We start from the raw sequence: 27,346 nt of genomic DNA, 5'->3' as shown, positions 1-27,346 counted from the left end.
GCAGTTAATTCACAAAATACATACAAGATTTTCATGCTTCAGATTTAAAAGGATACCATCAATACAGTTAAAGACTGACAGCCTCTAGCTAGTGCCATGAGTGAAGACAACAGAATCCCTTTAAAAGATTTAAAGCATGTATGCTTTAACCACCCTTCCACACAGAAGCTACCATACAAAGCAGTATTTCCAATGATAAAGCAGTTTTGGTTTAGATGAATAAGAAGAAAACCCCAGACATGCAATGGCATATGGTTTCTACCAGATGCAGTAATTAAAAATCCATGGTTAAAAAAACCAAAAAGCAAACGTGAAGTCATCATCAAGTTTTCTGTTTTATTTAAGATTTTAGTTTTAATTCTGAAGAAAGAGGTACATTTCCTTGGTTTTAGTTTTAGCGTCAGGTTATAACCATGTTTATTTATCTGTTTCTTTTTTCCTGTCTTTTCAATACTGCACAAACGTCCAGAAACTACAGGGTTAAGTAAAAGCTGCAGGCAGAGGAGGTCAGAGGTTGCTCCTGATGGTGATCATGTGGCCCCAATGCAGTGCTATCCCAGAGTGCCCTAATCAGGTGAATCTTTTTTTAAAAAAAAAAAGAAAGAGAGACTGACAGAGGAGACAGAAAGACTGAAGTAAATATCACTCGTGTTTCAGCTGCTTATAATTATATTACGTATACGCTAGGTATTAACTCTGTGAATACTTTTAAAACATTAAAGTTTACTTGAAATCTAAAGCCAAAATTAAAGAAAAATCTTATTCTCCCCTCTTTAAACCACTCTTTAGCAACATGCCAGTTACTCATAGCCGTAAGTGTTTTGTCTTTCAACACACTTCATGTCAAACTCTGACTGATGCAATAAAATCCCCTGCTCAAAAAAAAAAAGAAATAAATCAACCCCAACATAGCAATTTCCCTGTGTAGTGCCACACTGAATGCAAAATAAATGCTGGGCCACTGCTTGCCCCACAAGTTCAGTAACTTCATTTAAATTAAATACCTTTCTAATGTTCTTGCATTTGATTCTGCATTGCATTTTTTCCCCTGCTGCAGATTGACACTTTTCCACTAGGCAGAAATACTCATGTGCAAAAGACGTAAGACAGTAATATTCTCCTTAAGCATTGAGACTGCATTTTGATTTCTCTCTCTCTCTTTTTTTTTTTCTTAGAATGGTTAGAAAATATTTCAAACAGTGTATTTCAAACACTGGTTCTGCAGAAACTTAACGAAAAGAATGGTCATGACCCTGTGATGGCATTGCATTTGGGGGGGAAGTTTGATCAGGAACTGGATTCTTCAGAAAGAAAGATATGACAGGGAACAGTAGGTGGGCATGGGTAGGAGTCAGGGTGGGACACTTCCTGCATTTCTAACGTTTTGGGTCATATTTTTCTTTTTTCTTTTTCCTCCTTTCCTAATGACGATCCAGCGCTGAGCTCTGTAGTAGATCTGTGGGGGTTTTACTGGGGGGTCTGAAGGCTGTCTGAAAGCCTGGAGGTGGGGAATGGAAGCTGGTGGGGTTTGAAGGAGGAGAGTAGGGATTCCAACTGGCTCTGTGCAGAGGGATCTGTGTGCCGAAGGGGTTACTGTGGTGCGTCTGTGATGGCGCTGCACTGGGGCCGTCCACCTCTGTGAGGGCCTGAAGAGATTTTAGCCAATGTGGAGGATTGTCGTCTTGAAGGGTGTCTAAACTGTTTCCTGTGGAGGCTGGGATACCTAAGAAAAGAAGAAAAAAACAGGGATACAGGCAAGTCAGTGCAGAAGTAATAAATTGACTGTGAAGGAGGTCAATTTAACCTAACGAAAAGCAACAGTGAAAAAACGTGATTAGTTTGTACAGAAAATGCATTTTACATTATTATGTATAATTATCCTGCCGCAAAACATTTAATATTAAATCCAGATAGGAGAAAGTTTACCGTCAGAGCACTTCATAAAACACTCATTTTTCTATCAAACACCCTGCTCAAGAAACATACTGCATCCCTGTCAACATGACCTTACCACACCAAGCTGCCAGTACACTGCATGCTTCAACTTTTACTCTGCCTACTCGAACTATGCTTCAGCCTCTCTAACAGGAAAACACAACCAGACAGCCTTATAAAAGAGAGCTTTATAAACAAGTGGAGTACGTCCCTTTTTAAATAACAAAGTCCAGTGATTGCCTTCAGTGCCTCAGGATCAGCGACGCACATACCGGACATGCCATCCAGCAGAAGGGACACCTATAGGTTGACCCTAAAGGAAAGCACTGATCCACCTGACTGCCTGCAAAGGTCCCGGGCATGCATTGCAAAGGCCTAAGTGACGCTCTGTTATACCTAGAGGCTCCACAAAAATTCCTGGACCCTTGAGGTTTTGTGGATGGAAGCTGGAAGAGACCACCGCATACTGACTTTTTCTTTTTACTTTTTTTTTTCCAGATGTAAATCAGTTTGTGCCAAATACCCATTTGATGGTTTGCCAGTGGAGCTGAAGGAGTGAGAAACGGTTACCTGTGATGATTGCGGGGTCCATCCAGCTGCCAGGGCTGTCCCAATTCAGGCTGTCGGTGGTGGCAGTGTTGGACGTTGGTACACTGTGGTTGGCGTTGGAGGGGGAAGAAGCATTGGGCAGTCCACCAAAGTTGATGTTAATGTTCGGTAGAAGTGCCCTTAGCCCGTCCTGCCATTCCTTCATATTTAAACTCTCTACAGAACTGCTGTTGTCTGGGAGATTTACCAACAAAAAAAATGAAAGATAAAAAAATAAAAAGCTGAAGTTAGAAACAGATGTCCTTCTTTGGTGGGGTATGGGATTTTGCTTTTACTTTTTAAGCTAAGCATTTAATACTTTTCCCTGTCCAAAAACTAGGGTCAATGTTTCCACGATTGATGAATTACTCAGAGGGGCTGGCAGGTTTTAAACAAAGTGTAAAGAAATGGGAGAAAGATTTAACTCCTCCCCCAATATATATTTCCCTATTTTGGTTCAGAGACTGGAATAATCAAGGACACAGTGGCTCTCCCTCTATTACTACCAGGTACTTGATGAGAACACCTCTGTTGCAATTTGGCTGCTTTATTAATGGGCAGCAGGCTCAAAAGGGTTGTGTTTGATGTAAATCAAAATGAAGAAAGGCTAGGTAGGGCTTTGCAATAGAAACCGAACATGAGAAACCAGGGAGGCTGAGAAAAATCCCAGAAGTCTTTTGTTTTGTTATAGCTTGATCATTCACAGCCCTACAAATGTTCTTCCGAAGGAAATGGTAATGAAGTTGGAGGGAGTGAAATCTCCTCTTGCAGTTGAAGAACAGCACTGAAAATTCTTTAGAGACCTTTCAGAATAATTCCCAACAAAAAAATATGCCCAAGACTTTGGTAAGAAACAAACCAGCTGGACACCAAAGCAGGCAAGTCTCAACTATTTGCCTAAATGCTTCAGGTCACATATTGATAAAGAAGAACAGCATAACGTGGCTATTAGCAGTACAGCAAACGATCCCTCAACACAAAAGTTACACCATGCTATCTAGAACAGACTATCCAGTTCTATGATCCATCTCCCCCTTTAAGTAACTCAAAGCAAAACCAACCAGACACGAGCATTCCAGTATGTATCAGCCAATACAGGAAGTCATACTTCACTAACTTGTCAACTATATTTGGAAAGGAAGTGTTAGGTAATATGTTGGCACATGGTTGTCTTTTTGACAAACACCTAAATACAACCTTCTCTTTTTTAAACACCTCTGCCTATCCTGATTGAAGAAAGGACCTTGATGTCAATCAGAATTGCTATAGAGGTGTATTTTCACAATACTTCTACCATCAACACCTGAAGAGATTTAAGTCTTACTGGAAAATTACAGGATATCACTGACGTGCAACTTTATGTTGGAGAGTAAAGAAAGCAGTTTCAATTACTATCAAAACCTGCCCTGTCAGATTTTGTAAAGCTGAATGCTCAGGAAAAAAGTGATGTCTCAAGCAATAGCCTTTCTGTAACTGGGGGGGGGGAGAGGTAAACCCCAAAATCAAACAAAAACTACTTCTTGAAATTCTTTCAAAGCTCCTGCTTTTTCCTTTGCAATACTAATGCACAAAACAAATATTTTTAAGGATTCGGTGCTATATATTTTTCATCAGAACCTACAATCCCAAGGTTAAAAATAAACCAAAATTTTTAAAAGTACTAATAGAAAATGTCCTCTGGAGATATTTGTTCATAACCCTCTTGAACATCGATAAGCCCATTCAAGACAAGTTCTAAATTAACTTTTTGGAACAGAAGTAGCCAGCTCACGATCACAGAAATAACTGCAACAAATTCTGCATTGTACACCATTAGTTTCCACTTTTTAGTCTCTCAAAAAACTTGTGCAAATATATACAGCTCTGTTCAATTATTCACTTCTACTGCAATGCAAAGAGCACACCAAAATGCTTACTGGGTCCATGTGTGAGCAAACACACTTATCTCAATACCTGCAAGCTAGGGATCTGCAAGGGTCTCAATCACGGACTTCACTAATCCTCAGCATGCCCTCAAAACTCTTGTGTAAGAAAATAAATATGTAGTAAACTACACACCTGCAACATGTCATCAAGGAAGTCTAATGAAGACAAAGCCTGCAGGATGTTATAAGGAACAGGATAGGAAAACAAATGTCATAGGGCATTAGGCCTCCTTGGGCTAAGAAAATACATATTTTTTGCCATGTTGTTTTCCATTTTAAAATGACAATAATGCAGCACACATAAGGGTCAAGAAAGGTAGCGTATGTTTAAACACAAGACTCTCATGGAATGGAAAAGGCTGGCACTTGTTTGGTGACGAGACACTGATGTTTGAGGCAGGCATAGTGCACCACTGCTGTTACCCTCTCTAACACAGAACAACAGGAAATAAGAAACTGAGGAAGCCTGCTCTTCACCTTAACTGTCTGTACAAAATCTACTTGGTTTCACAGAAGTCAAGGAGATGAAACACCTATCAGGATTCAGTATCTACCAAAAGATTTTTGGTAGCTAGCTAACCTAGCTTTCTCAGCTATAAGGAAGTTAGATTATTAAAGTCTTGTGCTCCTGGGTACAAAAGTGACAAAATAGAGAATTTAAATTTAAAACCCAAGCACCATATTACTTAGATGTCTGTAACAAAGTTTTCTGGCTTGGATAATAATTGCACAGAGCTGAAAAAAAAGAAACAAACCAACCAACCAAACCACATACCCCCCATACCAAATATGAAGCTTTCTCAGCCTTTAAGGAAAAATGACAAAACTAAATTATATTTGTAATATGGGATCCGGTAATGCATTAAGTGCTAAAGCAGATGGGATCAACAGAAAATATAATGCTCTTCAACACTCCCTGCACTACTCTCCAAGGCCTCAGTTACTGGCAATGACAGATAAAGCACCCAGATAGAAAGTGAACAGTCTCCAGGTATCATACACCAACACCCAAATTAAACTACTAAATCAGCACGTCTTTGTTGGAGTTCTGCAAGTTTTAAACAGCCTATATGAAAATGCAAATCCACTCCAGAGACAGTAGTTACTTCCACCAATGGAAGAAAAGTAATTTCTTCAGAAATCATTACTCATCCCTCAGCTAGTTTGTTCCTCCTGTTAAGTCTATGCTTCATGATGAAGCTAGGACCATAGTTAAAAATGAGAAAAGGATAGGTCCCAGTTAATATGGATCTACTAAAAAGGTATTTGCCTATTAACTTTCCCTACTTCTAAACTTAAATGGTTGGAAGGAGTACTTCTCTGACTATGAGCAGACCTCTCAATTGGGTAATTACAACCTAGGGGTGTGAGAACAAATACAGCACTATTTCCCTGTCTCAAGGAGTGGAAATGCTGTCCTCTTCCATAGTCCCATCTTAAAATGCTTAAAGCTGCATGTCCATCGATAGCAGGAAAACACAGAAGAAAACAAGTTAAAACCCAGGTGACTGCAAAGAAAATACTTTATACAAGACAAATACAGCATTCTTGCCCTTATGCCCTAGCTTTGTCTCCCAAAAGAGAATAACCTGGTGAAGCATCACTGAAAGCACCCCTATTCACATCAGAAAATGGCTCAAATACACATCCTGAACTCCAGTCTTCCCTCAATGTGCACCGCATAATCCTGTCTGGTATAGTGGAAACTTGTGTTTACAGGGGTGAACACATCCCACAGTTCTAGCACTGAAATTTTCCTGCGTCTGAAGTGGTATATCAATGGGAAATAAAACCACTTACATGTAAAATTTGCTAAGTCAACCACTGTCTTAGAATGAGAAAAGGAAAGAAAAAAAAGCTTCCTCACAAATATAACTTGTTCATCCAATCTAAATAAAAAAATATTTGAAGTTAACTTTAGAAAAGGAATACAACTGGAAAGCCTGAACATTACTTTGAGTAAAACTAGTCACTTAATGAATTTCTAAATAAAATCATTACCCCATTATTACATCCTAGCAGACAGTCTGGTAGTTTTGCCTCATTCTCTACCTGCAATGCCTTAACACTATCTCTTCAGATCAGGCAAAGCAGTATATTTGGGGGAGAAGAAGTGAAGAGGATGATGGCCAAGCCAGAATACTGTTCTGTTGTACATAATCAGTACTTCTGAAGATGTTTGCACAAGTGTCTGCTGCACTGACACAGGCTGTTCTGCGACTTTCAAAATTCTGACAATGACGCTGCAATGAAGACCCAAAGGTGTTTCAAATTTGGCTGTGTCATTTTGGTGACATCAATCACCAATCACTCAATCTTTTATATTGATGGAATAACAACTTACAGTTTCCTTGGTGTGAGACAAGCCCACTAAAATGAATATTCTACAGTGACTAGACCATTTCAAATTATTGCCCCAATTCTGATACAAGCTTACAGTCAAATCCAAAGCACAATTCACCCAGTACAAGCTTCAATAAATACGAACAAGAGGAGAGATCACAAGACTGTTACATTAAGCATAAAGATTTCATGCCAATTGAGTAAAAACATTAAATACCTCTATGCCAAGAGTCTTAAATATTCTAGTCCCACTGAAAAGCAAACAGTCCTGCAAATCTAGGTTGCAATTATTTATTTATTTTTAAAGAACCCCTCAGTATGTCATGTGTGTGACAAAGACACACAACAGCGTGCCAACTACAGAAAAGCTTCAAATAAGCAAAATAAAATCAGAGGAAAATCATCATATGAGACAAAAATAAACTTCTAGGCAATGCCATACACCTGACTGCAGAATGGCAGCAAAAGCAGGAAAGACACTATCAAGATGTATTCAGTAACAGAAAAGCTATTTCAACAACCTACCTGCAAAAAGGCCTTTGTGAAATCTTCAAGGACACTGTACAAGAAATTTTAGAACAAGAAAAATGAAAGGAAAAAAAAGAACAGGAACGATTACCAGAAGGGGTTCACCAAAAGTCTTTCAACTCAATTAGAAACAAATGGGGCCACCAGAGAAGCATACCCTTTCAAGTGACATCTCTGGCCCCTGTCTCTGCCTTGTGCCACCATGTTCACAGATAGCACACTACATACTTTCCCTGAAACAGCCTGTTGCCCTATTCTGAGAAATGACTGGGGCTTCTCTATTTTCATCTCAAAATTACTCTCCACTATTGCCATTTCTGTTTCGAAAAGTTGTCCAGTACTTCCCTTTGAGAGGGAAAGAGAAGGGAAAGACAATTTGTCACATCCAAAAAAGAAATTATGACCATCACATTAGATAAACTCAAACCCTTTAATCCAAAGGTTGCATACTTAAACATCAATAAAGCAGTTATAAGAACTGTACCTGTTCCACTTTAATATGAATAATAAGCTTGTTTGCTCATGAAATTTTTAAAACCACAAGTGAAATCTCACTTAAACTCCTGTGACCTGAAGGATTTCTCTCTCAGACTTCACTGACTCAGTAAATCTGTGATTCCTAGTAATCCCTAAACAACGCTTAAACCAAACAAGGAAGTTTCATCCATTCACAGAGGCCTAAGAATGTCACAGGCAGATTAGAGAAGATGGAAACTGTCCACATTTAAACAGCAGTGCTGCCCGGCAGGAATACAAGCAGCCACTTCATCATATTAGGGAGACATGAAGTGCCAGGAGCACTAGAAGATAAAGATGTTTGCAGGGAACCTTTAAAAGCCTCATAAACATTGTCTATACATGGGAAACGACAATTCACAAGACCCAGTTAAGTGTCATTTCACAGTGCAAATTTCAAATGAAAGTCTTACAGTTGTGAGCTCAAAGAGCTGGGGAAACAAAGGATGCACACATACATACAATTTATGTACATACACACACCTACAAAACTGGCTTTGGTACACAAGAGACACAAACCTAACCTCAGCTTTAAAAATAATGAAAATAAAGCACCTTTTATCTCTATTCCACGTTGATTTCCATGGTTATAGTAATTCCTGTCAATTTAAAAGACAGCTATGTAAACAAAAGCACACTATTCTTCAATTTCAAATAAACCCAACTGCAATTTAAGTTGCCAGTCAGCCAAACTATCAAGTAGAATATATTAATTCTAAAGTATACACTTAAAAGGGGAAAATAAGATTTTTCTAAACAACTTTCCTTTTTGATGATGATCTGACAGTACAACTTTTAAGCTTTCTGTGACTAAGTGTTATGAGTTAGAAAATATAATTTTTGGCGGAAATCCCTCCTACAATATTAGTATGGGGATAATTAGAAGACTCATAGTTGCTTGCATGTACAGTGTCAGAATTTTATTAGGTTTGAGAAAAGCAATTTTACATCAAGTATTCTGGAGAGTTCTTGTGCTTGACTTATACCTACCATGGCTCAAGAGACCAAATGTAACACATAATTAGAGCGGCCAGCTACCCAAATTTAATCTATAAGCAAATTTCAAATTGAGATTCTAAATTGCTTTGAAAAACAAGCTTGACTTCCTACAAAATGTTTTCAGAGAATCCCACTATGCTTTATTACTGGCTTTTAAATAGTTTATTGCTGAAAACATATAGTGCTCAACTGCAGACTTGAATCAAGCTGGGATTCACTGTCCTGCAGACAAAAAAGACAAAACATTCTGTAATACTTCCATCTTAGTCAATAAAATAACCTCTTTCTTTGCATGAGCTAACAAGATCCATCTCATCCAAAGGGGAAAAAAAACCAAACCAAACAGCTCCATATGAAAATAGCCTTTGGTGCTGATAATCTTAAATATTACCATAAATCTAAACTAAGTGCACAAAGATTTAAGATGCCGAAACAAATGAAACAGCTACTTGAATCCTACATTCAGAACAGTTTGATTAAAAAGCTCAGAAAGTATGCAATACCATTCATCTGAGAAAAAAAAAAAAAAATCATTTTAACCCAAGCTGCTTTCTCTCACATCATTCATCAGGGTTCAATCTCACCAGGTTACTCTGTCTGTCAATAGAACAAACAAACTTTGACTTCACATGAAAATCCCATGAGTACAAATGTACTTGGGGGTACATGGATAGATGCATACATAAATAAAAACAAAATACTTGCAGTTTGCCCTCTGGGCAATGCAGTAACTAGAAATAGCAAACAAAAAAAATCAGATTTTCAAAGCTACAGTAACAATTAGCAAGAGCCTGTCTTGTTACAGCAATTCTGGATTCCAGGAATATCCAGCCTATCAACTAACCCTCTGACTCAGACTGCAAGCTCAGCATTACCACAATGAAAGCATAGTCAGATGAATGATAAACTCATTTTTAATTTTCCTAAATCAGTAGCAAACAATTAAGGCTGATATATATTTGTAGATTATTGAAATAATTATGTGGCAAAAATAGACAAAATGCACGAAAGCCAAGTTTTCACCTTCCATGACATGAAATTAATTCTGATTACTAGATGCTGTCTTCTAATAGAAGTGACCTATTTTTTAAATAGATAGATTTTTTAAAATAATTCCTTTGAGCATAAGATGAAGTTCAAATGAGGCTGTGATGTAGTAGGAACCAAGAGATGGCAAAGGATGGAAAAAAATTTTTTTGGTCCTCAAATGTGACTTGGCATCACTGGGAGGAACAACACTTTTTGTAAAGCTTCTCTTTCAGTTGCTACTATTCCTTCAGGATTCATTTATGCTCCTCCCCAATACAATTTTTAAAAGAGTATGTTTGCTCTCTCAGTTGTTTTTCAAGCTGGTGCACTAAAAAAATTATGTAGAAAGGCTATGAACTATCTGTACTTTTTTGCTGAAATGCATCAGTCATAATTGGTATTTTGTAAAATAGACTTAGAAAGAGCCAAAATATCAGGTCTATGCCAAGGCACAGCCTTTTGTTAGACACTGCTACTAAGAGGTGGCATTGCCAAGTGCAATAATTTCCAGTCTTGAAAAGGAAAATGCCATGCATGCAACATCCACTAAGACAGTTGCACCTTTTAACTCATGCCAGTGACTTGTTGCATATTTTGAAGTGACTTCAGAAAAGCATCTAAGAGAACACAGCATCCCAAGGCTAAGCATCTGCCTGCTGGAAGAAGCACACACACTATATCAGACAACAGAACTGACTCTTATGGTACTGCAGGCCTGTCCCAAGATCTTACCAGTTACCTGGGAAAGGAAACAACCTTTCCAAATTTTGGTGAACCAGTCCTAAAAGGTTCTATTTACAATAAACGCATTCTTTCATTCCTAAAACCGAAGCAAACCCCAACATTTAGTGTAGCTGAAGCTCCTTAGGTGACACTAATACAGACACAAATCGTCATGAGATTTGATGTGAAACACCTCCTGCCTGCTTGTTTCTCCCTGTTTCTGGAAAGTGACCCAAAAAAGCTGTCAGGGCTGATAGTCCAGAATGCAAATTGGGTCAGCTACTCAGGCCACCTATTTCAGCCAACCCCATGTTTATTTCAAATGTAGTAAAGTTAATGTGATTAGTCATTCCTCTGATACACTGCAGCCAAGTTGGAGGATTTTTTCCCATTTTTTTCTTTGTCACATAGATATTCTTCTTCCAAAATCAAATGACACATTTAAAAATAGGCATCGTGCTACCCAAAAAAGCAGGATGCCTGTCTTTCACTGCTGTGCCTAACAGTCTTGCAATCAAAGATTTTTAAAAAATTTGTAAGGGCGTAAAAGTCAAGCTAGACAGATGAAGACAGATACTTACATATCAAGCCTTATTTGAATTGGTATCACCAATATCATAGGAAAAAAATTCCACAGGATTTAGAAAACAGTTGCAGAATTAGCACTGAAAAGGCACTGGAAGGAAGGGTGGGTGTGTGAGATGACATTTTGAAACAGATGGAGAAGCAGCAGAACTTAAGAGGACAGGTGTTGTGGATGAAGTTCTCTCAGAGATCATGACAAGATTACACCAAGGAAGCCAGGCCTTCATAGTAAATGTAGGAAGTGTATGGGAGTTAAGGGACAAGACACCAGAGCTATGAAAAGGAATATCCACAGCAGATTTCAATCTTGACACTGATTTAGTATTCTGGAAATTAATCTGAAATCCCACTTCCACTTAATTTATTATAAACCTGGGTGCATTTAAAAAAAACCACCAAACTCCTCCAGAGAAACAGAAATGAGCAAGCCAAAAGTTTATTTTCCAACTGGGTTAGTTCTGTATTGTGCCGAACACTTCCTCTATACCAGTGAAATAGAAAATTAGTTATGATGGGAAATAAAAGGATGAATTTCAAGGTGGGGATACAAACAGACACAAAGCATCTCCTAAAGAGGAAGGATGGAGGACTAAGGAACTTCATGGAAAAAGTGAGGCGCTGAGAGCACAAAAACTAATGAGAAGAAGAAAATGTTCAATGGCAAAGGCTGTACCAACAGTCGTTTTTGTTGAGGAAAACAGGATATACAAGAATCAGTAAAAGCAATAATGGGAACAGCTGAGCATTGTTTACTGAAGGTACTTCTCATTTTACAATTTCAAATGAGCAGTGACCCTGTTATCAGGGCACCACATCCACTTCTGAAAGGAGCTGCTAAGCACTCTGGAAAAGATAAAAGCCTCTGGTGATACCATACATGGCACCTACAACTATTAGTTGTATCAGCTGAGATGTTCATCAGATCTTCTATGTTCAATATTTATACCTAATCAGAAGACTTCAGCTACAGGCAGCCACAGATCCAACCAGGGGACACATCTTTTCTGTGTCCAAATATCAAGGAAGATAAGCAGGCAAGCAGTCCTATTTAGAAGATTAGGACAGAAAATTAATGGATTAATGCCTCTGTTACTGTTATGAGTAAGGAAACCAATACTTAAAACAGGCATTAAAACTTCCATATATTGTCAAGTCAAGAGGAAAATATAGGAAAATGTTCGACCATGGCATCCAAATAAAGGGATGTGAGGCACCACTGTTTAAGTCACACTGCCTGTTGCCAGGGTATGAGATTAACTGCATTTTGTACACAGCACTTCGAGAATTTTAATTTTCACAGTGTGCTGAATTCAACAGCCACACCACATGGCCCAAACCCTTTTTTAAAAGGGCACAGTAGCAGAACACACCCAAAAACCCTTATCAAATTATTATCCTGAGACCACAGAAAAATGTCACCTGCTATGCTACAAATTCTCTTTTTTTCCTTCCAAGATTGTATAAAACAAAGCATGGGGTATGTGTTTGCTTGTTTGTTTTCAGGAGATAGAAACAAGCCAGGGAGAAGAGACAAAGTAAAAAAAAACCAAAGACTAAATAAGAAATGTGTGCCTCAAATGGAAATGAAGTCATGTTATGAGAAAATATCAGGTCAGACAAGGACTCTTAGTATTAATGGGAAAGCATGTTAACCCTTATTCTAATATCTCATTTTTATGCTGTAAATCAAATCTTTAAATAATATGACCATGGCCAACCTACAAGAAACTTCTCTTGTTTTACTAAAATGTTGTCCAAAAGGTAGCATTACACAAGAAAGGATTTGATGGTTAAGACAAGTTCAATATGCTCCCAGCTACTGAACTCAGAAAACTTAGAGCAGGAGAAAATGCAACACCATAAATTGCTTAGAAATGGAAGAGCTCAGGACTTAAAATAAGTGGGAAGAATTTGGACCTTCTTAATAGAAGTGTCCTTGTTTTGTCCTCTCTGCTACCAGCTATTGCTTCACAAAAACCTAAATTCAGCTATGACATGAAAACACACATGCTAATCTGTGTCTGGATAAGGAATGCCACACTAGTACTACAGACACTACTGAGTGGCACCCAAAATTAATAGAGCTGTCTACCCATTTATTACTTTAAATATACATAGTAAAATCAATAAAGATGTACATATTCAACACATATAAGCCACAGTATCAAAACTAAAAGGTCTTGAGAATAAAATTTTGATACTTCATTATATTCTATTACACAGAATTATGACATTCAACCCCCATATTTTGAAATTTCAGGAACAGCTCACGGGAACCTACTGCAGTTTCTGTATCAGTCAGCTGCATGGTTAAAATATCTTGATGAACTTTACAATGGTTATCTCCAAAGACAATAAAACTATGTACTTCTATTTTCAAATTATTAACATGCATACATCTCATTTTATAAGCATCTGTCTCAAAACACACTGTTAATCTGAATCTCACCTTACTCTACAATCCCACACTACACCTATTATTTTTGAATGCACCACCAGGCAGCAGGGTAGCAAAGATGATAGTGTATTAGCTATCAAATTACAAAGAGTTTCCTGTTATCGTATAGTAACATAAAAATGAAGGCACACACCCACCCACACTGCTGTCAGTAAATCAATCTTTCCTTTGGCACTATCTGCAGAACAAAGCATAGCTGCTGGCCAATATTCTTAAGATAGCTTGCATACAATATAGAATTAAGACTGCTTTTAGCAACAATCACACTGTCCATGAAGAAGTCACCGAACTTTTCTCCTAAAGCACAGTTAGAGTTATAATTACACAGTAAACCACCTAATCGATTCCACTCCAGAGAGGAGCAATAAGATTAAATTGTCCCTGAAAATGACAACATGTAACATCTGCTAACCATAAAACGTTTGCAAGACCATACAGTGGGGGAAGGAAAAAAAGCTACTTGGTGAATTAATAAATCAAAAAGTTCATTTAAATATGGGTTGGGGACAAATGTACGCCTGATGAATATGACACATTTGAAGTATATGCAATGAAACTATGAAGTCAATCATGTGTCATTTCACTGGAAACTGCAGAATTAGCTAATAAATACTACTTCCTCTGAGAAATACACAACCAAATTCCACAGACATTATTTTAAAATGAGAGCTTAATAAACTAAAATGTTTAAAAAAGGAAAAAAAAAAAGTAGGTAGTGGCTGTGTTCCTCCATTTAAATTGGGTACACATCACAGAACAGCCCTGCCTGGAGCTGTGTGGCTATGAATACAGCACAGCTCTGATTCTCAAATAAAAGGTAGCTTCAGCAAATTACATTTAACATGTCACACATGAGCATTTCAAATTCATATGAATAATAATGCCTGAAGCAGAAGCAGCAGTAGTTTAAAAGATACCATTTTCTTCAGGCAAGCTTTCATACCACAAATACACTTAGTGAAATCAACTCAAATTTAGAAAGCCTAGAAAATATTATACTAACATCACATGAATTTATAGAAGGTATTAGATCTGTTTGTTTTGAACATGAAAAAGTTTAAAAGAGTTGATTAAATGGAACAGGCAGACACACAAAATAATGTGCCCGTTCTCACCCCACTTTTTTTTTCTACTAATGATTGGTCCAGTATTAGCTAATTTAGGAATTTATAATCCTATAAAAAACTGATCAAAGACCTTAAGAAACAAGCAACTTTTACAGCAGTAGAGGGTCTCTGATACAAGACAGAATGTGAAGTTTCACCTGCACTTGGATTCTTTTCCTGTTACATCTGAACCAGCCAAGTGGATGACATTTACTAAAACACCCTAATATAGAGTAACAAAAGAGCCAAGAAAAAGGAGCTTCAGGTGTACTACAACTAAGTGTTCCATAGTGCTAAATAGCTATTATGATATGCATGGCCTTTCTAGCAGGCCAGCTACACTATGTTATAAAGTACTGTAAATAAAGTCTTATACACAAGTTCTCTGTACTTAGATACCACTTTCTTCTCCCAACCCCACCATACAGCTGTATCTGTAAATCAAATGAGGAAACAAGGAAAATTCTGTGATTATACACATGCTACTGACAGATTAAAAGCAAACAAAGAACAGGAATTATTTTTTCATTGAGAAACCTGTACTCTGGATGCCGATTAAAAAAAAGACAGAATAACCAATACATTGGAAACTATTAAGTCAGCACACAAAAAAAGTGCTATGAGGTCATCTCCTGACTTTCAAATTATTTGTACTTCTCAAGCAGTTGGAGCACTAAAGAAAACCCTAGGCACTAAATAAATAATAAATACAAACACTACAAACCCATAACCCAGCTAACTACATCAGAATGATGAGACTTCAGCTGATTTCTGGCAGCAGGAAAAGAAAAAGGAGTAATCTATCCTTATACAAATGATTATTTTTTCAAGATACATCAAAGCTGACATGTAGATCAGCTGAAAAGTGTTTGCACTGCAGCAACTGCTGCTACCTGTCAGCCAGTCAATTAACAATGTTTTCTATAACAAGAGATTAAAACCAACTCAAAGGAACTTTCCATGGTTACTACAGCAGATTTTTCTTCTAGTTTTAGTATTTGTCGAAAATACTTTTAGATTAATTGGTTCTAGCAGCTGCATACAAAAAAGGACATACTTAAATATCAATTCTGTTACCTTAAAACATTTGGGGGAAGTACATGGCCTGGGCTGTGCATCAACCAGCACCATAGAGTCTGCTCTTCAGAAGCTGAACAAAAGATCTACAAGTCTTCTACAAACACAAGAAGTTCCACTTTCAAACTGCTAACTACAGTTAAAATAATGTAATACTTTTGCAAACCTAGAATCAACCTGTGCTATGAACAGATCTTTTTCAACACTTAAGGATTTTTCTGGTCTCCCAGTCCGTAAGACACTCTTGTTACTGACCCCTCAATGCAGAAGTTTTTACAGTTGAGTGGTAGTTGAAAAGTGATGTCTTGCTGTGTTTCTGAAAGTTCTAGGTAGTTTGGGGGAAAGTGAGCAACAACACAGTTGTAGATGCTGTACTTTTTCACTCCATGCCAGAAATAACTTATTTTTTTAGTGCAACTAACATCAGTCATTCTAGACTTAAAACTTTGCCATTGTCAGTATAGAGTTTTGAACTACTTGCATTTGTAGTCTGGACGATGTTTCCACTTGAATCAGCCTAAAGACCCTACAGCAGTACTCTAGCTGCAACAAGCCTTCAAAGAGGAAAAGTACAGGAAAACAACAGCCAAAATAGGCTCTTGTACTACAGCATCAAAAACACACTAGCTTTCTAGGTCACTTTCTTATAGTATAGCTAGTACTTCTAAAACCAGTGAAAAGAAAATAATGCTGCAAACATCTCAAGAAGCAGTCTTCTCCACCTCAAGGCTACAAAGAGCTAGCAAAGACTTTCTACCTGCAATTTGTTATATATTCAATACAATTTCTTCCCCTGTTACAAGAAGAAAATCTGTTTGGGACAAGCTAAATTGGAAGTATAGAAGGACTTCTAACTCCAGAAGTGAATTTTTAATCAAGACAATTATTGTTACAATTAGCTCCTTAGCTATAATGTTTGATGCAAGAGCCTGTTAATCCACTCAGGGCAGCCTAAACCGGCCTGATTGCACGTTTATTTTTCCTCCAACACCACAACCCTCAGAATCAGGATGAATCCTCTTACACACATTGCAAGCATCCATTCAGTGTAGATTAGCATAATATTAAGGCCATGTGAAGTACAGAAATGAACAGCACTGAATGTTTCATTGTGTAGCCATTCGGTTATGCGCAAGAGGGAACAACCCAGCCAAGACATCTGGCACAAATTACCACCATTACAGTTTTTTGCATGACTTTAACAACTCTGGTCAACACCTGCATGCCAACGTGAAAGTCACAATGCACTTCCAGGGCCTATTCTTAATTAAAGCCAGTCTGGCAAGACTGAAGAACCAAAATACCAATCTGCTTTGGCACAAAATTAAGCGGGCACATAATACTCCACCTTCCTTATAAAGCTCAATATTTACAAGGCTAAATATCCAGTTACTTTTTTTTAATGAAAAGGGCCTATTTAAAACAATATTCCTCCCTCTGCTCATAAACCTAGTATGACAGTCAAGAGATACCACTCTACTGCTTGTTGCTGGCTATTCCCTTTTCCCGTTCTGACTCAGAGAAGCTGAGAGCATGAATTAAGTCATATTCACGGCTGTCCCTATTCACCTACCTGATATAGGGATCCCTCCCAGACCTGTGCTGTGTTGTGGTGGGAGATTCAAGTCCAAGAAATTACTATTTGAGGTGGGATTTGCTGTGTGGTTCAAGTGCATGATGCTATTGCGTGGGAAGGCCATCCAAGGATAGCGAGCTGCTTGGCCTGGAAAACTGAAGGAGTTGTAAACTGCTCGATGCTGTTGAAACTGTGGAAACCTCTGTGGCATGACTGGAAAGGTGCTACTGAGAGAGTTGGCATTTGTGGGTGCAGCAGGATGCAGGAATCCAGAACCTGGCCCTTTGGCAGTTGTAGTGTGTGGGGTAGGGTTCTGAAGAGATGTGGGCGAAAGGGAAGGTTGGTCTTGGACTGACAGTTCCTTCTCAATCAGGTCTGCTAAGGCTTTGCGGGTGATGTCAAAGGGATCAAACCCTAAGTCGTCCTCTTGCTGTTTGGAGGAACCAAACCCAAAAGCTGCTTGCCAGTCTGTGGAGGAGGATACTGGTATAGTTTCTGTTGGAGAAGAAAGGGACAGGATTTAGAACAAGAATTAGAAATTATTTATCCATATAAAAACTTGAGCCTGTGTACCTGACTGTGGTCTGTAATCTTTCATATAATACTATTTTATGCATTCCTCAAAGACACCTTATTCATCAGCTTAGAATGCCATTTTAAGATCAAACTCACAGATTTCTACTAGAGGTGAAGTGCTAGCACTAGCAAATAACAATTTTACTGCAAAACTGCTCAGTTCTTGAACTATAGAAAAACCTTATCCAGTAAGTATTTTCAGGAATAACCCCAAGTAGGAAGATACCAATGAACACTTGCTTAGAACCTTCTTTACCCCATGTAATTCACAGCAGTAGGAACAAGCAGAGTTTAAATGAAGTTGTTACTCAGTTCAGTATTTTGCTTTCACTATTAATGCTGTGCAAGAAAGATAAGCAGGATTTTCCCTCTCAAAAGAAAGAACCTCAGAGCAGTGGTTAAAAAAGCAAAACTAAAACCAACCAAAAAACCTCCCCCAAAAAAATTCCCTACTGTCTACCATTATGAAGAGAGAAACAAGCCGAACTCTTGAAGAGACACAACGATAAAACAATCAATGGAACTGCATTACAAGATATTTTTAAATATCTTGAGGCAGTGTTGCAAAAAAAGTTATCAGAACTTGTCTTCATTTTCAGTTACTACTTCTTTTCATGACAGTGTTAAGTTTCTGATTCAGGTTCAGTGAATGCTGGGTCTGTTTTCACAGTATTTTTCCTCAAAATTGCAGTCGAGCTGCTAAGTACAGGGTAGTATCACTTGCAACATTAACTCCCTCTGCTGGTAGGGACCTCGTCTGTTGTTTTAAGAAGGTTAAAAAGAGGAGAGATACGTGCTTCTATTTTCAATCTAAAAATCCACGCTGATAGATAAAGAATTGCTTGATCAACAAGAACTTGCCCTTTGCGTTCTTATTTAAATAGCAACCATACATTTTGTATTAACTATTATCTTTACTACGTGCAAATTGTCTCTCACTGCTATTTAATCTTCACAAAACTAGCATATCAAGTAGCTTAGTAGTAAGTAATTTCCTTGGTAATAAGTATTGTTTACAAACAGATGATATCCAGAAGCAAGATAACCATCAAAAGATGACTAATCACTAAGTAAACCAATCATGTTTTAATACATTATTTACATTCCATTTTTTACTGATATTGTTTCAATTAATTTTCTAATATCTCACTCAGATTTATAAATTTGTGAACTCTTACATACTGTTAGCCATTCCCAAGACTATAGAAATACAACTAAAATGATGTTTCATGCATATGATGTGGTATTTCATAGGAAAGTACCTGGAAAGTACAGGTATCTTTCAGCTGATGAAATGAAACATAACTTATCTGAATTTACAGAACCTTACTTCAGAAAGAGAGAGATTAAGCACCTTCCGGTATGCAACTATGCATATTTACTAAAGAAAATTCTGAATTGTACAGAACAGCTTCTGATATTAGAATTACAGGTTATCACACCAATATATACTGACACCATATATTTTCCCCACTCTCAATAAGAACCTGTAACACTAAATGTTAAAGCATATGTCCTATGCAGGTTGCTAAGAAAAACCAAAATAAGCACTCTGATAATTTAGCCATGCAGCCTGAAAGCTATGTAAAGTTTCTTCAAGAAAAAACCCTCAGGTCAGTGCCATTCATCTGCAGTTAAGTAACAAATTTTAACCACCTCTAAGGAGGGAAAACACAGTACAGACGAACAAGTCAGAGTTTTAGGTTCTAAAGAGTTTTAAGCTCTGTACAATTCAATACAATAGTACAAGTTTTAAGCAACTGCAAAAGCAAGCAATACCCTGCCATGTAAGCTGTAGATGTACCTGATGTGAAGAGGCTCTGAGGTTCTGGTGCTGTGGGCCAGTCACTTGAAGTCTGTGGAGAGCTGGGGAATGGAGGAAGCCCACTAGGGATGGGGTTAGGGTGCCGGAAGTTGTCAGAGAAGAGTGACTGTGATTCTGTTACAGCCCCTTCAAAGGGAGACCGTGCACTGTGATTAGATGAACTGATGGGTATAACTGGATTGGCTTTTGTTAAACCAGGTGGTGGTGAAGGTGTGTCACTGTTTGTTATCTACAGGCAAGAGAGAGAAAGAGAAAAATTAGGACATGAGTTTATATATAAAATATTCTTCCCTAATTCAGATGAAAAATTTCCTCAAAACATCTGGCCACAATGAGGTTTGTTAATATATAGCTCAGCACAAGGTCAAACAAACAAACAAACAAACAAAAAAAAAAAAAAAAAAAAATCAACTTAGCATTTTAAAATTTTGTTCAAAATTATCTCAGAATCAACTAGGGTGAGAAAAAAGACCTTTGAAATCGAGTCCAACCTATACTGAACACTACTGTGACAACCAGACCATGGCTCCAAGTGCCACATACAGTCTTTTCTTAAACACCTCCAGAGATGGAGATTCCCCCACCTCGTGGGACAGCCCATTCCAATGCCCAATTATGATACACTTAAGAAAATACTTGCTTCTCCAACAGCAAGTTGCACTAAGTCCTCAAACCCAACTGTTACTTTCAGAGCATTTATCTTTGTGTCTTACCTGCTGAGAGCTGTCACCATTTCCTATACTGAGGGAATCTGAAGGTTTATCGATAGGGCTGCGAAAGTGGGAGGGAAAAAGACAGTAAGACACTAAAATATTGAACATGAAAAATCAACATTTGTTTTTGTAGTGGAAGACAAGCCTTAAAATAAAGACAAAGCAAAATTAATATGTAGGAATTAAAACTTATTTTTTATGAGACTGCTTTTTTAATCATAAGCATTCGAACGATTTGTCATATACTGCAATACTTCTTTTCACCACTCTCCACTCTGCTTGCTGACAGCCTTAAGGGACAAAAGAAAAGTTTCAAACATTTTCACAGCAACTCTATGCCATACAAAAACCCAGAACTCTATACTGTGGCAGTATTTCATAACACTCAATTCCATCTATGATACTACTGTAAAGAAACCTGAAAAAATTTATTTTCCAAATACACAGGCTTTCAGTTTCCATACAAATCCTAAATAAATCTGGGGAGAGAGAAAATATTGAATTTATTATTTAGTCCTGGTGGCAAGTTAAGCTTCTCACCAGCCTTTAAGACTTTAACTAGCAGATATTAGTCCCAAGTTAAGAAAACTGAGATTTGAGATGACAGAGATAGCATAGAAAACTGCCAAAAATAAGGATAATGTAAGACAAAGCAGAAAACCACCTCAGAAAGCCATTCACGGCAAATTATCGTGACTTGGCTGAAATGGCACATGTCAGGATTCAAGATTCTTACAGGCATCTGTGAGCTGCCCTAATTATGCTAAATACAACACTAACGAAATGGTACTATTCAAGTTCACAGGAAAATCCTTGTTTCACAACTTCATGGTACTCTCATTTTCAGCTGCCCACAGGAGAAGATGCACAAGCATCAGGCTGCACAGGCCAATATACAGATTCTACAAACAAGCACCAGAAGAACATGAATTTCAGTTCCATTAAAAGGCCACAATGTGATACAAGTCAAATTACAGTCATGATGTTAGCACAGGAAAAATATATGTAACAATTTCTTTTAACTGGCTGCAGACTTCAGACTCTAGATACACCTTGTTTTCAAACAGCCCTAGCTGCTGCGAAGTTTAATTATTGCATACAGCCATTTAATAAGGTCTACAATTCCCAAGATTGCTTGCTCTCACAATTTTTCTCCTCACCCCAAAATTACTAATCGAAACAGAAAGCAGAATTACTTCTCTATTCTAAAGAAACTGTGTAAGAGTAGTCATCAATAAAATTTTTTGTGAATAAAGGGTACTGATTGTGTCAGTACCTCAAACACATAAATTAAGCTGAAATACTTATGACTAAAAAAGAAGAATCACTGCATTACTCCAGTGAAGATCTACAAATACTCTCTACTTAGTGATCCAACAGCATGAATAAAGCTCTTCCATTTGAAACAAACTGCTTTTGGTTAGTAATTTCTAAATACCTATAGCACTAAAGTTTGCTGTAGACTCGTCATTACACAATCAATCCTGATTGTAGAGCTGATATTCCAGTCAAATTCTTTTCCTACAGCTAACAGTCACAATACTGCAGTTTAAAAAGCTATGAGTAAGACAACTTTTACTGACAATCTACATGATGAAAATGTTTATTATATTTGAACCTGCCTAAGGAGCCTTTATTTGCTAGACAGATTTCTAGCCCCCAGGAATGAACTAGACTCATACTCTATTGACTACAATACTTTTATTTACATTTAATACATTCTTTCCAGGAACAAAAAAAGGAATTTCACATCACTACTGAGATGCAAAACAGGCTCTCTGATTGCTCCTCAACAGGAGGATATTTTATTACTGCTATTTAGCCTAAAAAGAAGACACCACTTTCAACAACACTCTCCATTTTAATGCATTGGTTCAATATTGATTTAAGATGGAGATCAGCTACCTACTCAGCAGCACTACTCCTTGAAATATTAGGCTTTACCTTGCTATTTTCCCATCCAACCTCTGAATGAGCCTAACGCATATTACCTAAAGAGGTCCATAAACAACAAACCAGAATGACTACAGAGTAAGATTGGAACTGCAAGTGATTATAAGGTGGAAGAGGACACCACTTCTACTCAAGGATGGCATCAAAAAAGAAAAAATGTTGGCAATAACAGGTTATTGTTCGCAGATGAATTACTTCCTCTACACAAAGAAGCCTCAGTTGAATCTGCTGCCCTGTTGTCCCTCAGAGTGGTAACTAGGGAACTCTTTCCTCTGGAGCTGTGTTTCTGGAACACATCACTGGAAGGAAATGATAGCTATTTTAGCCCTAACATTTAACTTCCCTCTACTGAAGCTCTTCCAAGTGACAAGCCTCCTGATGTACAGCAAACAGCTTTTGTGGAAGTGTTTGTATAGAAAAAAAGGAAGTGCTCTGCTCTGAGTAGGACTGTGCAGCTGCACAAGCTGTTGATCCCTTAATTATTCTGTTCCCCTCACCCTTTACCTGTACTGTCATTTACTAACTTCATGTTGGGGTTCTTCTGCACAGTTTGCCAACCAGTCTTTTTGACATAGGCTCTGCTAAGCACAGCTCTCCATGACCTGATCGGGATTTGAATCTAGCTCTCCAACCAGAGAGACTGAAGAATCATTCCCTCCACACCAATCAGTGAGAGAAAGCAAGCTATCTGAAGTATAAAAGGCAGCACAATTACCCGAAATCTGAGTCTGCACCATCTGGAGTCATGTGCTCTGGGTCTGTGCCATTTTCTAATATAGGAGGCGTTTTCCTGTGTTCCATTGTTAAACCGTTGGCTGATTTACTTGAACTCTGTAATGATGGCCAGGCATCTTTGTTATTACTGTTGGGTCTGGAAAAAGGCAAGAGTAAAATAAAAAAAAAAAAATAGAGTTCAAGTTATGAAGAAAGTGTTTTAAAAATTGTAAACACTGGGGAAATAAATTGTTGTGCCAGACAATCCATAAGAATAGATTTATCTGGATATTATTTTTCAGATTTCAAATGGTGGTGACTTAAAAAAAATAAGTAGTGGGATCGGTAGGATAGAGAGAAAACCAGAGGGAATTCTGTTTTCTTTGCTGAATAGATAGCTGCTTTGCCAATGCTAAAGTCCAAACTTGCCCATTTGGGGGAGAGGAAAAAAATGTAAATAAAAATTAAAAATGCCATCAACAGTTCAAGTGTCCAGACCTTTGCATATCTCATTCATAATTACTTGCTTCAGCCCGTAAGTATTTTTAAATTCTGTAAGTCACGAGCTAAATCATTTTTTTAAAATGTTTTATGTTCCAGGCCCTATCAAGCCTGGCCACAACAGATGAAGTTTTGTTTTACACCTACACAAGAGTCCACAGCTTTGCTAAAAGACCGTGAGACCAGTCAAACACACTTGTTCAAGTTACTGCTCTCTTCATTTCTAGTTTAAAGCCATAATTACTTCCCTTTTCAAAAGCAGCATTAAATTTCATTTTGGAGTGCACATCAGAACTGAAAAAAAGTTCAAGAGCATTCAAAGTCCAACCTTTTTCTGTAAATAGTTACATTCTGTACAAATGTAAGCAAAATGGAATATGGTCTACAATTGAATGCATTCAAATACAATGTTGTCTGCTAACCCTGCAATCTTATTATAAAACATCTGCTTTTGAGTTTGCAAGTTCTTTTATATTAACTGTAGCTTTTCATTTGCTTCTATTAGGAGCTGGTTTTAGTGACCAAGTCCTGTCTTTGTAAGGAAGAAACTTTCCTTAAAGAAACTTTCCTTAAAAAAAACCCCAAAATCATGTATGTCCTTCCTGATTTTCCTCTACATCAGTATGTTCCTGTTACATGGTCTAACATTTACTGTACATCTTTAGGTCAATTTACTAATTTCATAGTCAGAATCTGGACATTTCAGTAACTGCTTAGAGCAACACAAATGTGTCCTACTTCTATTCAGGTAGAATTAGTAATAGTAGCTACTCTCAAATCACAGTATTTTAAGATTTGCTTTTCTGTATCCATCTTTTCTCATCTACCTATACAATATGTACATAGAGCGTTGACCTAAATTACAGATCTCATCTTCTCTTTGCACACATTTGGAGTAAGTTAGAGATAGTGAGCTGATCAGATATAGATCAACCAGGAATGAAGACACATCAGCAGCAAAATGTCTGTCATTTAATATTCTCACCTGTACAAAAGTGAACCGTAATCTAGATATATCCAGACTGTCAATCCATTAACACATGTATTTTAAATATCCAAATTCATGTCCAATGCAGTGAAAAACCATCTCTACACTAACACTAACTTTAAATTGCTAGTTAAAAGTCTGTTTTGCACCCAAGGTGAAAGGGAAAGAGGAACAAATTGGTTTATGTTTTGAGGTGGGGTTTAGTGCATGTGGGGTTTTTTTGTGTTTTGGTTAAATTCAAGCTGCATGTCTCTGAAGGGCTGTTCTCTTAAAAGATCAGCACATGCTTAGTAAGTGTTTCTTCTTGTGACATAAGAAAACAGTCATTTCAGTTCTTCGGTAAAATGTCATCAGGAATATAAAAAAAGCTTGATCTGTTTCAAACGTGGATATACCTCCAATTTTAAGACAACACAGTCATCATGACTATCAAGTCACATACCAAGAGACAAGTACACAGAGTGGCACTAGGGGATTTTAACAGCTGTCTTCAGCAGGAAGAAAAGGTCTGCAAGTACCTTTTAAATTAGAACAACTATGGAAAAAACACCACAGTTTAACAAACTGTTTTCTACTACTGGGTATTTATAATAAGGCATCTACTACTTAGAACTCAACTTCTGTTCAATTCTATAATGAAGCAAATCCTGAACCCCAGAAACACAAGAACCACTACAGAATTGCCAGAGGCTCTGGCAAACTGCCAGAAATATGAATATCATATCAACAAATCACACAACAAGAAGAACCCAGTTGGGCAGAAACTGTGAAAGACCAACATCCATTCACCAGTGCACAAGCTACATTCTGTACTGATGAGATGGGTCTTGAAGAATCATATCAAAATCCCAGCTGCAAGAAACTCACCTTGCAACCTTAAAGGCATTAGCAAAGAACAGAGTCCGGGTTGTGGTGATGCTGATCAACTAACAAGAGAAATTACCTCCAGAAATTACCACTTGTTGCCTTTAGAGTAACATGCCATTTTTTCCTTATGCGCTAAATATTAGCACCACAGACTGGCCAAACTCCAACTCCTAATTGCTTCCTAAAGGCTTAAAAGTTTGCTGCAGTTTCAGATAGTGCATTCTTCCTGTGCTGGTATAATTTAGATAGGGATCTAATTAGGTTTCAAATTAAAATTAGCTCACAATAACCAATACCCAAATTCAAGAAGTGGTGTATTTGTTTTGCTTGCTGCACTTTACCTTCAAAGTCAATATTGAACCAGTGCCTGAGAAATAGGAAGCAGCACTGTCATTAAGAAAAAAGATCCATGTGGAAGCCCTGACCACTTGCAGTCAAAGTGCAAATGACACTGCCTCCAGAAGTTAAAGAAAACAGTCCCAGTACACCAGCTGGGATACCCAGTTCTCAGAATTGTATTCTGCTCATTCAAGATCCATTGGTAGTATTTTAGATACAGCACCCACTTTCTTGCTTAGACTGCTGTGCAGTGATGCTGCCACTGGCAAACTACTGTCTGAAAAACTCAGTAGTGGAAAAACTGGCACACAACACAAACCCTGAACACAAGGCCAAGGTACATATGAAGCGCAATCTAACTTCCACATTCTGTTCTGCTAATCTCCTCTACCAAACTCCTACAAAAAGGAACAGAAGAAATTGTCAACTGTTTTTACTACTTTACCTTGAATATGACATTTGAATGAATAATTAGGGACTGGTAACCTTAGACTTTCATTTGTCTTTGTGACTATATATTTATATGGACAGAAATCTTTTCACAACTTACTGAACAAACTACTTCAACAAAACATCATTTTAGCAAGCCACAGTAAGAGATATCTGCATTAACATAGTAAAAAATACATGGACTGCACTATAAATCACGATGTTAAAAAACATATCAAGATAAGGTGTCTCAGTTATAAGAGTACAGACTGCATTTACATTCACCATAGCAAGAAAGTAAACATCTGGTCTTTAACAAATACATTAGGTTTTGCAAATATGAAATACAAGGTTTTCTTTCAGAATAAGAATATCTTGTCCTGAACTATTGATCCAAAAGCAGCAACACATTTCTTCCCTAAGTGAGACGCACACTCACTTTATTTTAGAGCAAAGTGATGCATGTGTCCTGGTTCCAGCCAGGACAGGGTTAATTTCTGCAGTACCCAGGAAGGGGCATGGCTAGGACAGGGTGGTTATTCTATACCCCCTGAGGTGATTTTCTGGGGACTGGGGAAGGGTTCTCTTATGGGTCAGCATAGCCTGGCGGAGGGAGTGGTCAGTATTGTTCAGGGTCTCATGGGATGAGCAATCACTTGTGAATCATTCACCTCCTCCTTGTAGCTTCTGTAATTTGCATTGTCGCTGTTACTGTCTGTTTGCTTATCACATTGCTGTTTCCAGTAAACTGTTCTTATCTCCAAACACGATCTTTACCTTCTATGCCTCCAATTCTCCTCTCCTGCCTGGTGCAGGAGAAGGCAAGGGGAGGAGTGAGTAAGTGGTGTGTGGTTTGGAGCGGTTTCAGTGGGAACACTGAATTGGAGAATACCATTCCTAAACAGTATGTCCCTCCACAGAGAAAACCTGTCATATTTCATCATACAATAGGTGCTAAAAAGAACAGGTAACTTAGGGACTCAAACAGGAATAAAAGCTTTCTTTGGAATAATCAGAAAGCATAACCAGGCAGTCCAGCATCAGTACTTATGC

General features: G+C 37.8%; 1 protein-coding gene across 5 annotated transcripts in view; it reads right to left on the bottom strand.

The window, feature by feature from the left end:
- Positions 1 to 316: 316 nt before the first annotated feature.
- CNOT4 (CCR4-NOT transcription complex subunit 4) overlaps positions 317 to 27,346 on the bottom strand; it is a 77,108-nt gene continuing 50,078 nt past the window's right edge. For 3 of the 5 annotated variants that reach the window (XM_085047329.1, XM_085047326.1, XM_085047336.1), the window contains 6 exons: positions 23,171 to 23,326; positions 20,503 to 20,560; positions 19,769 to 20,018; positions 17,386 to 17,883; positions 2,506 to 2,718; positions 317 to 1,723 (listed from right to left, as the gene is read on the bottom strand). In XM_085047329.1, coding sequence (XP_084903455.1) covers positions 1,422 to 1,723; positions 2,506 to 2,718; positions 17,386 to 17,883; positions 19,769 to 20,018; positions 20,503 to 20,560; positions 23,171 to 23,326 — 1,477 coding nt within the window. In that variant the 3' untranslated portion in view covers positions 317 to 1,421. The remainder of the gene's footprint in view (positions 1,724 to 2,505; positions 2,719 to 17,385; positions 17,884 to 19,768; positions 20,019 to 20,502; positions 20,561 to 23,170; positions 23,327 to 27,346) is intronic. The other 2 variants (XM_085047355.1, XM_085047345.1) reach the window with 2 other exon arrangements.

The sequence above is a fragment of the Lichenostomus cassidix genome, chromosome 1Aa, assembly GCF_008360975.1.
Source record: "Lichenostomus cassidix isolate B80296 chromosome 1Aa, HeHo_3.0, whole genome shotgun sequence".
Classification (NCBI taxonomy): Eukaryota; Metazoa; Chordata; class Aves; order Passeriformes; family Meliphagidae; genus Lichenostomus; species Lichenostomus cassidix.
This window is presented reverse-complemented; position numbering and strand designations above follow the sequence as displayed.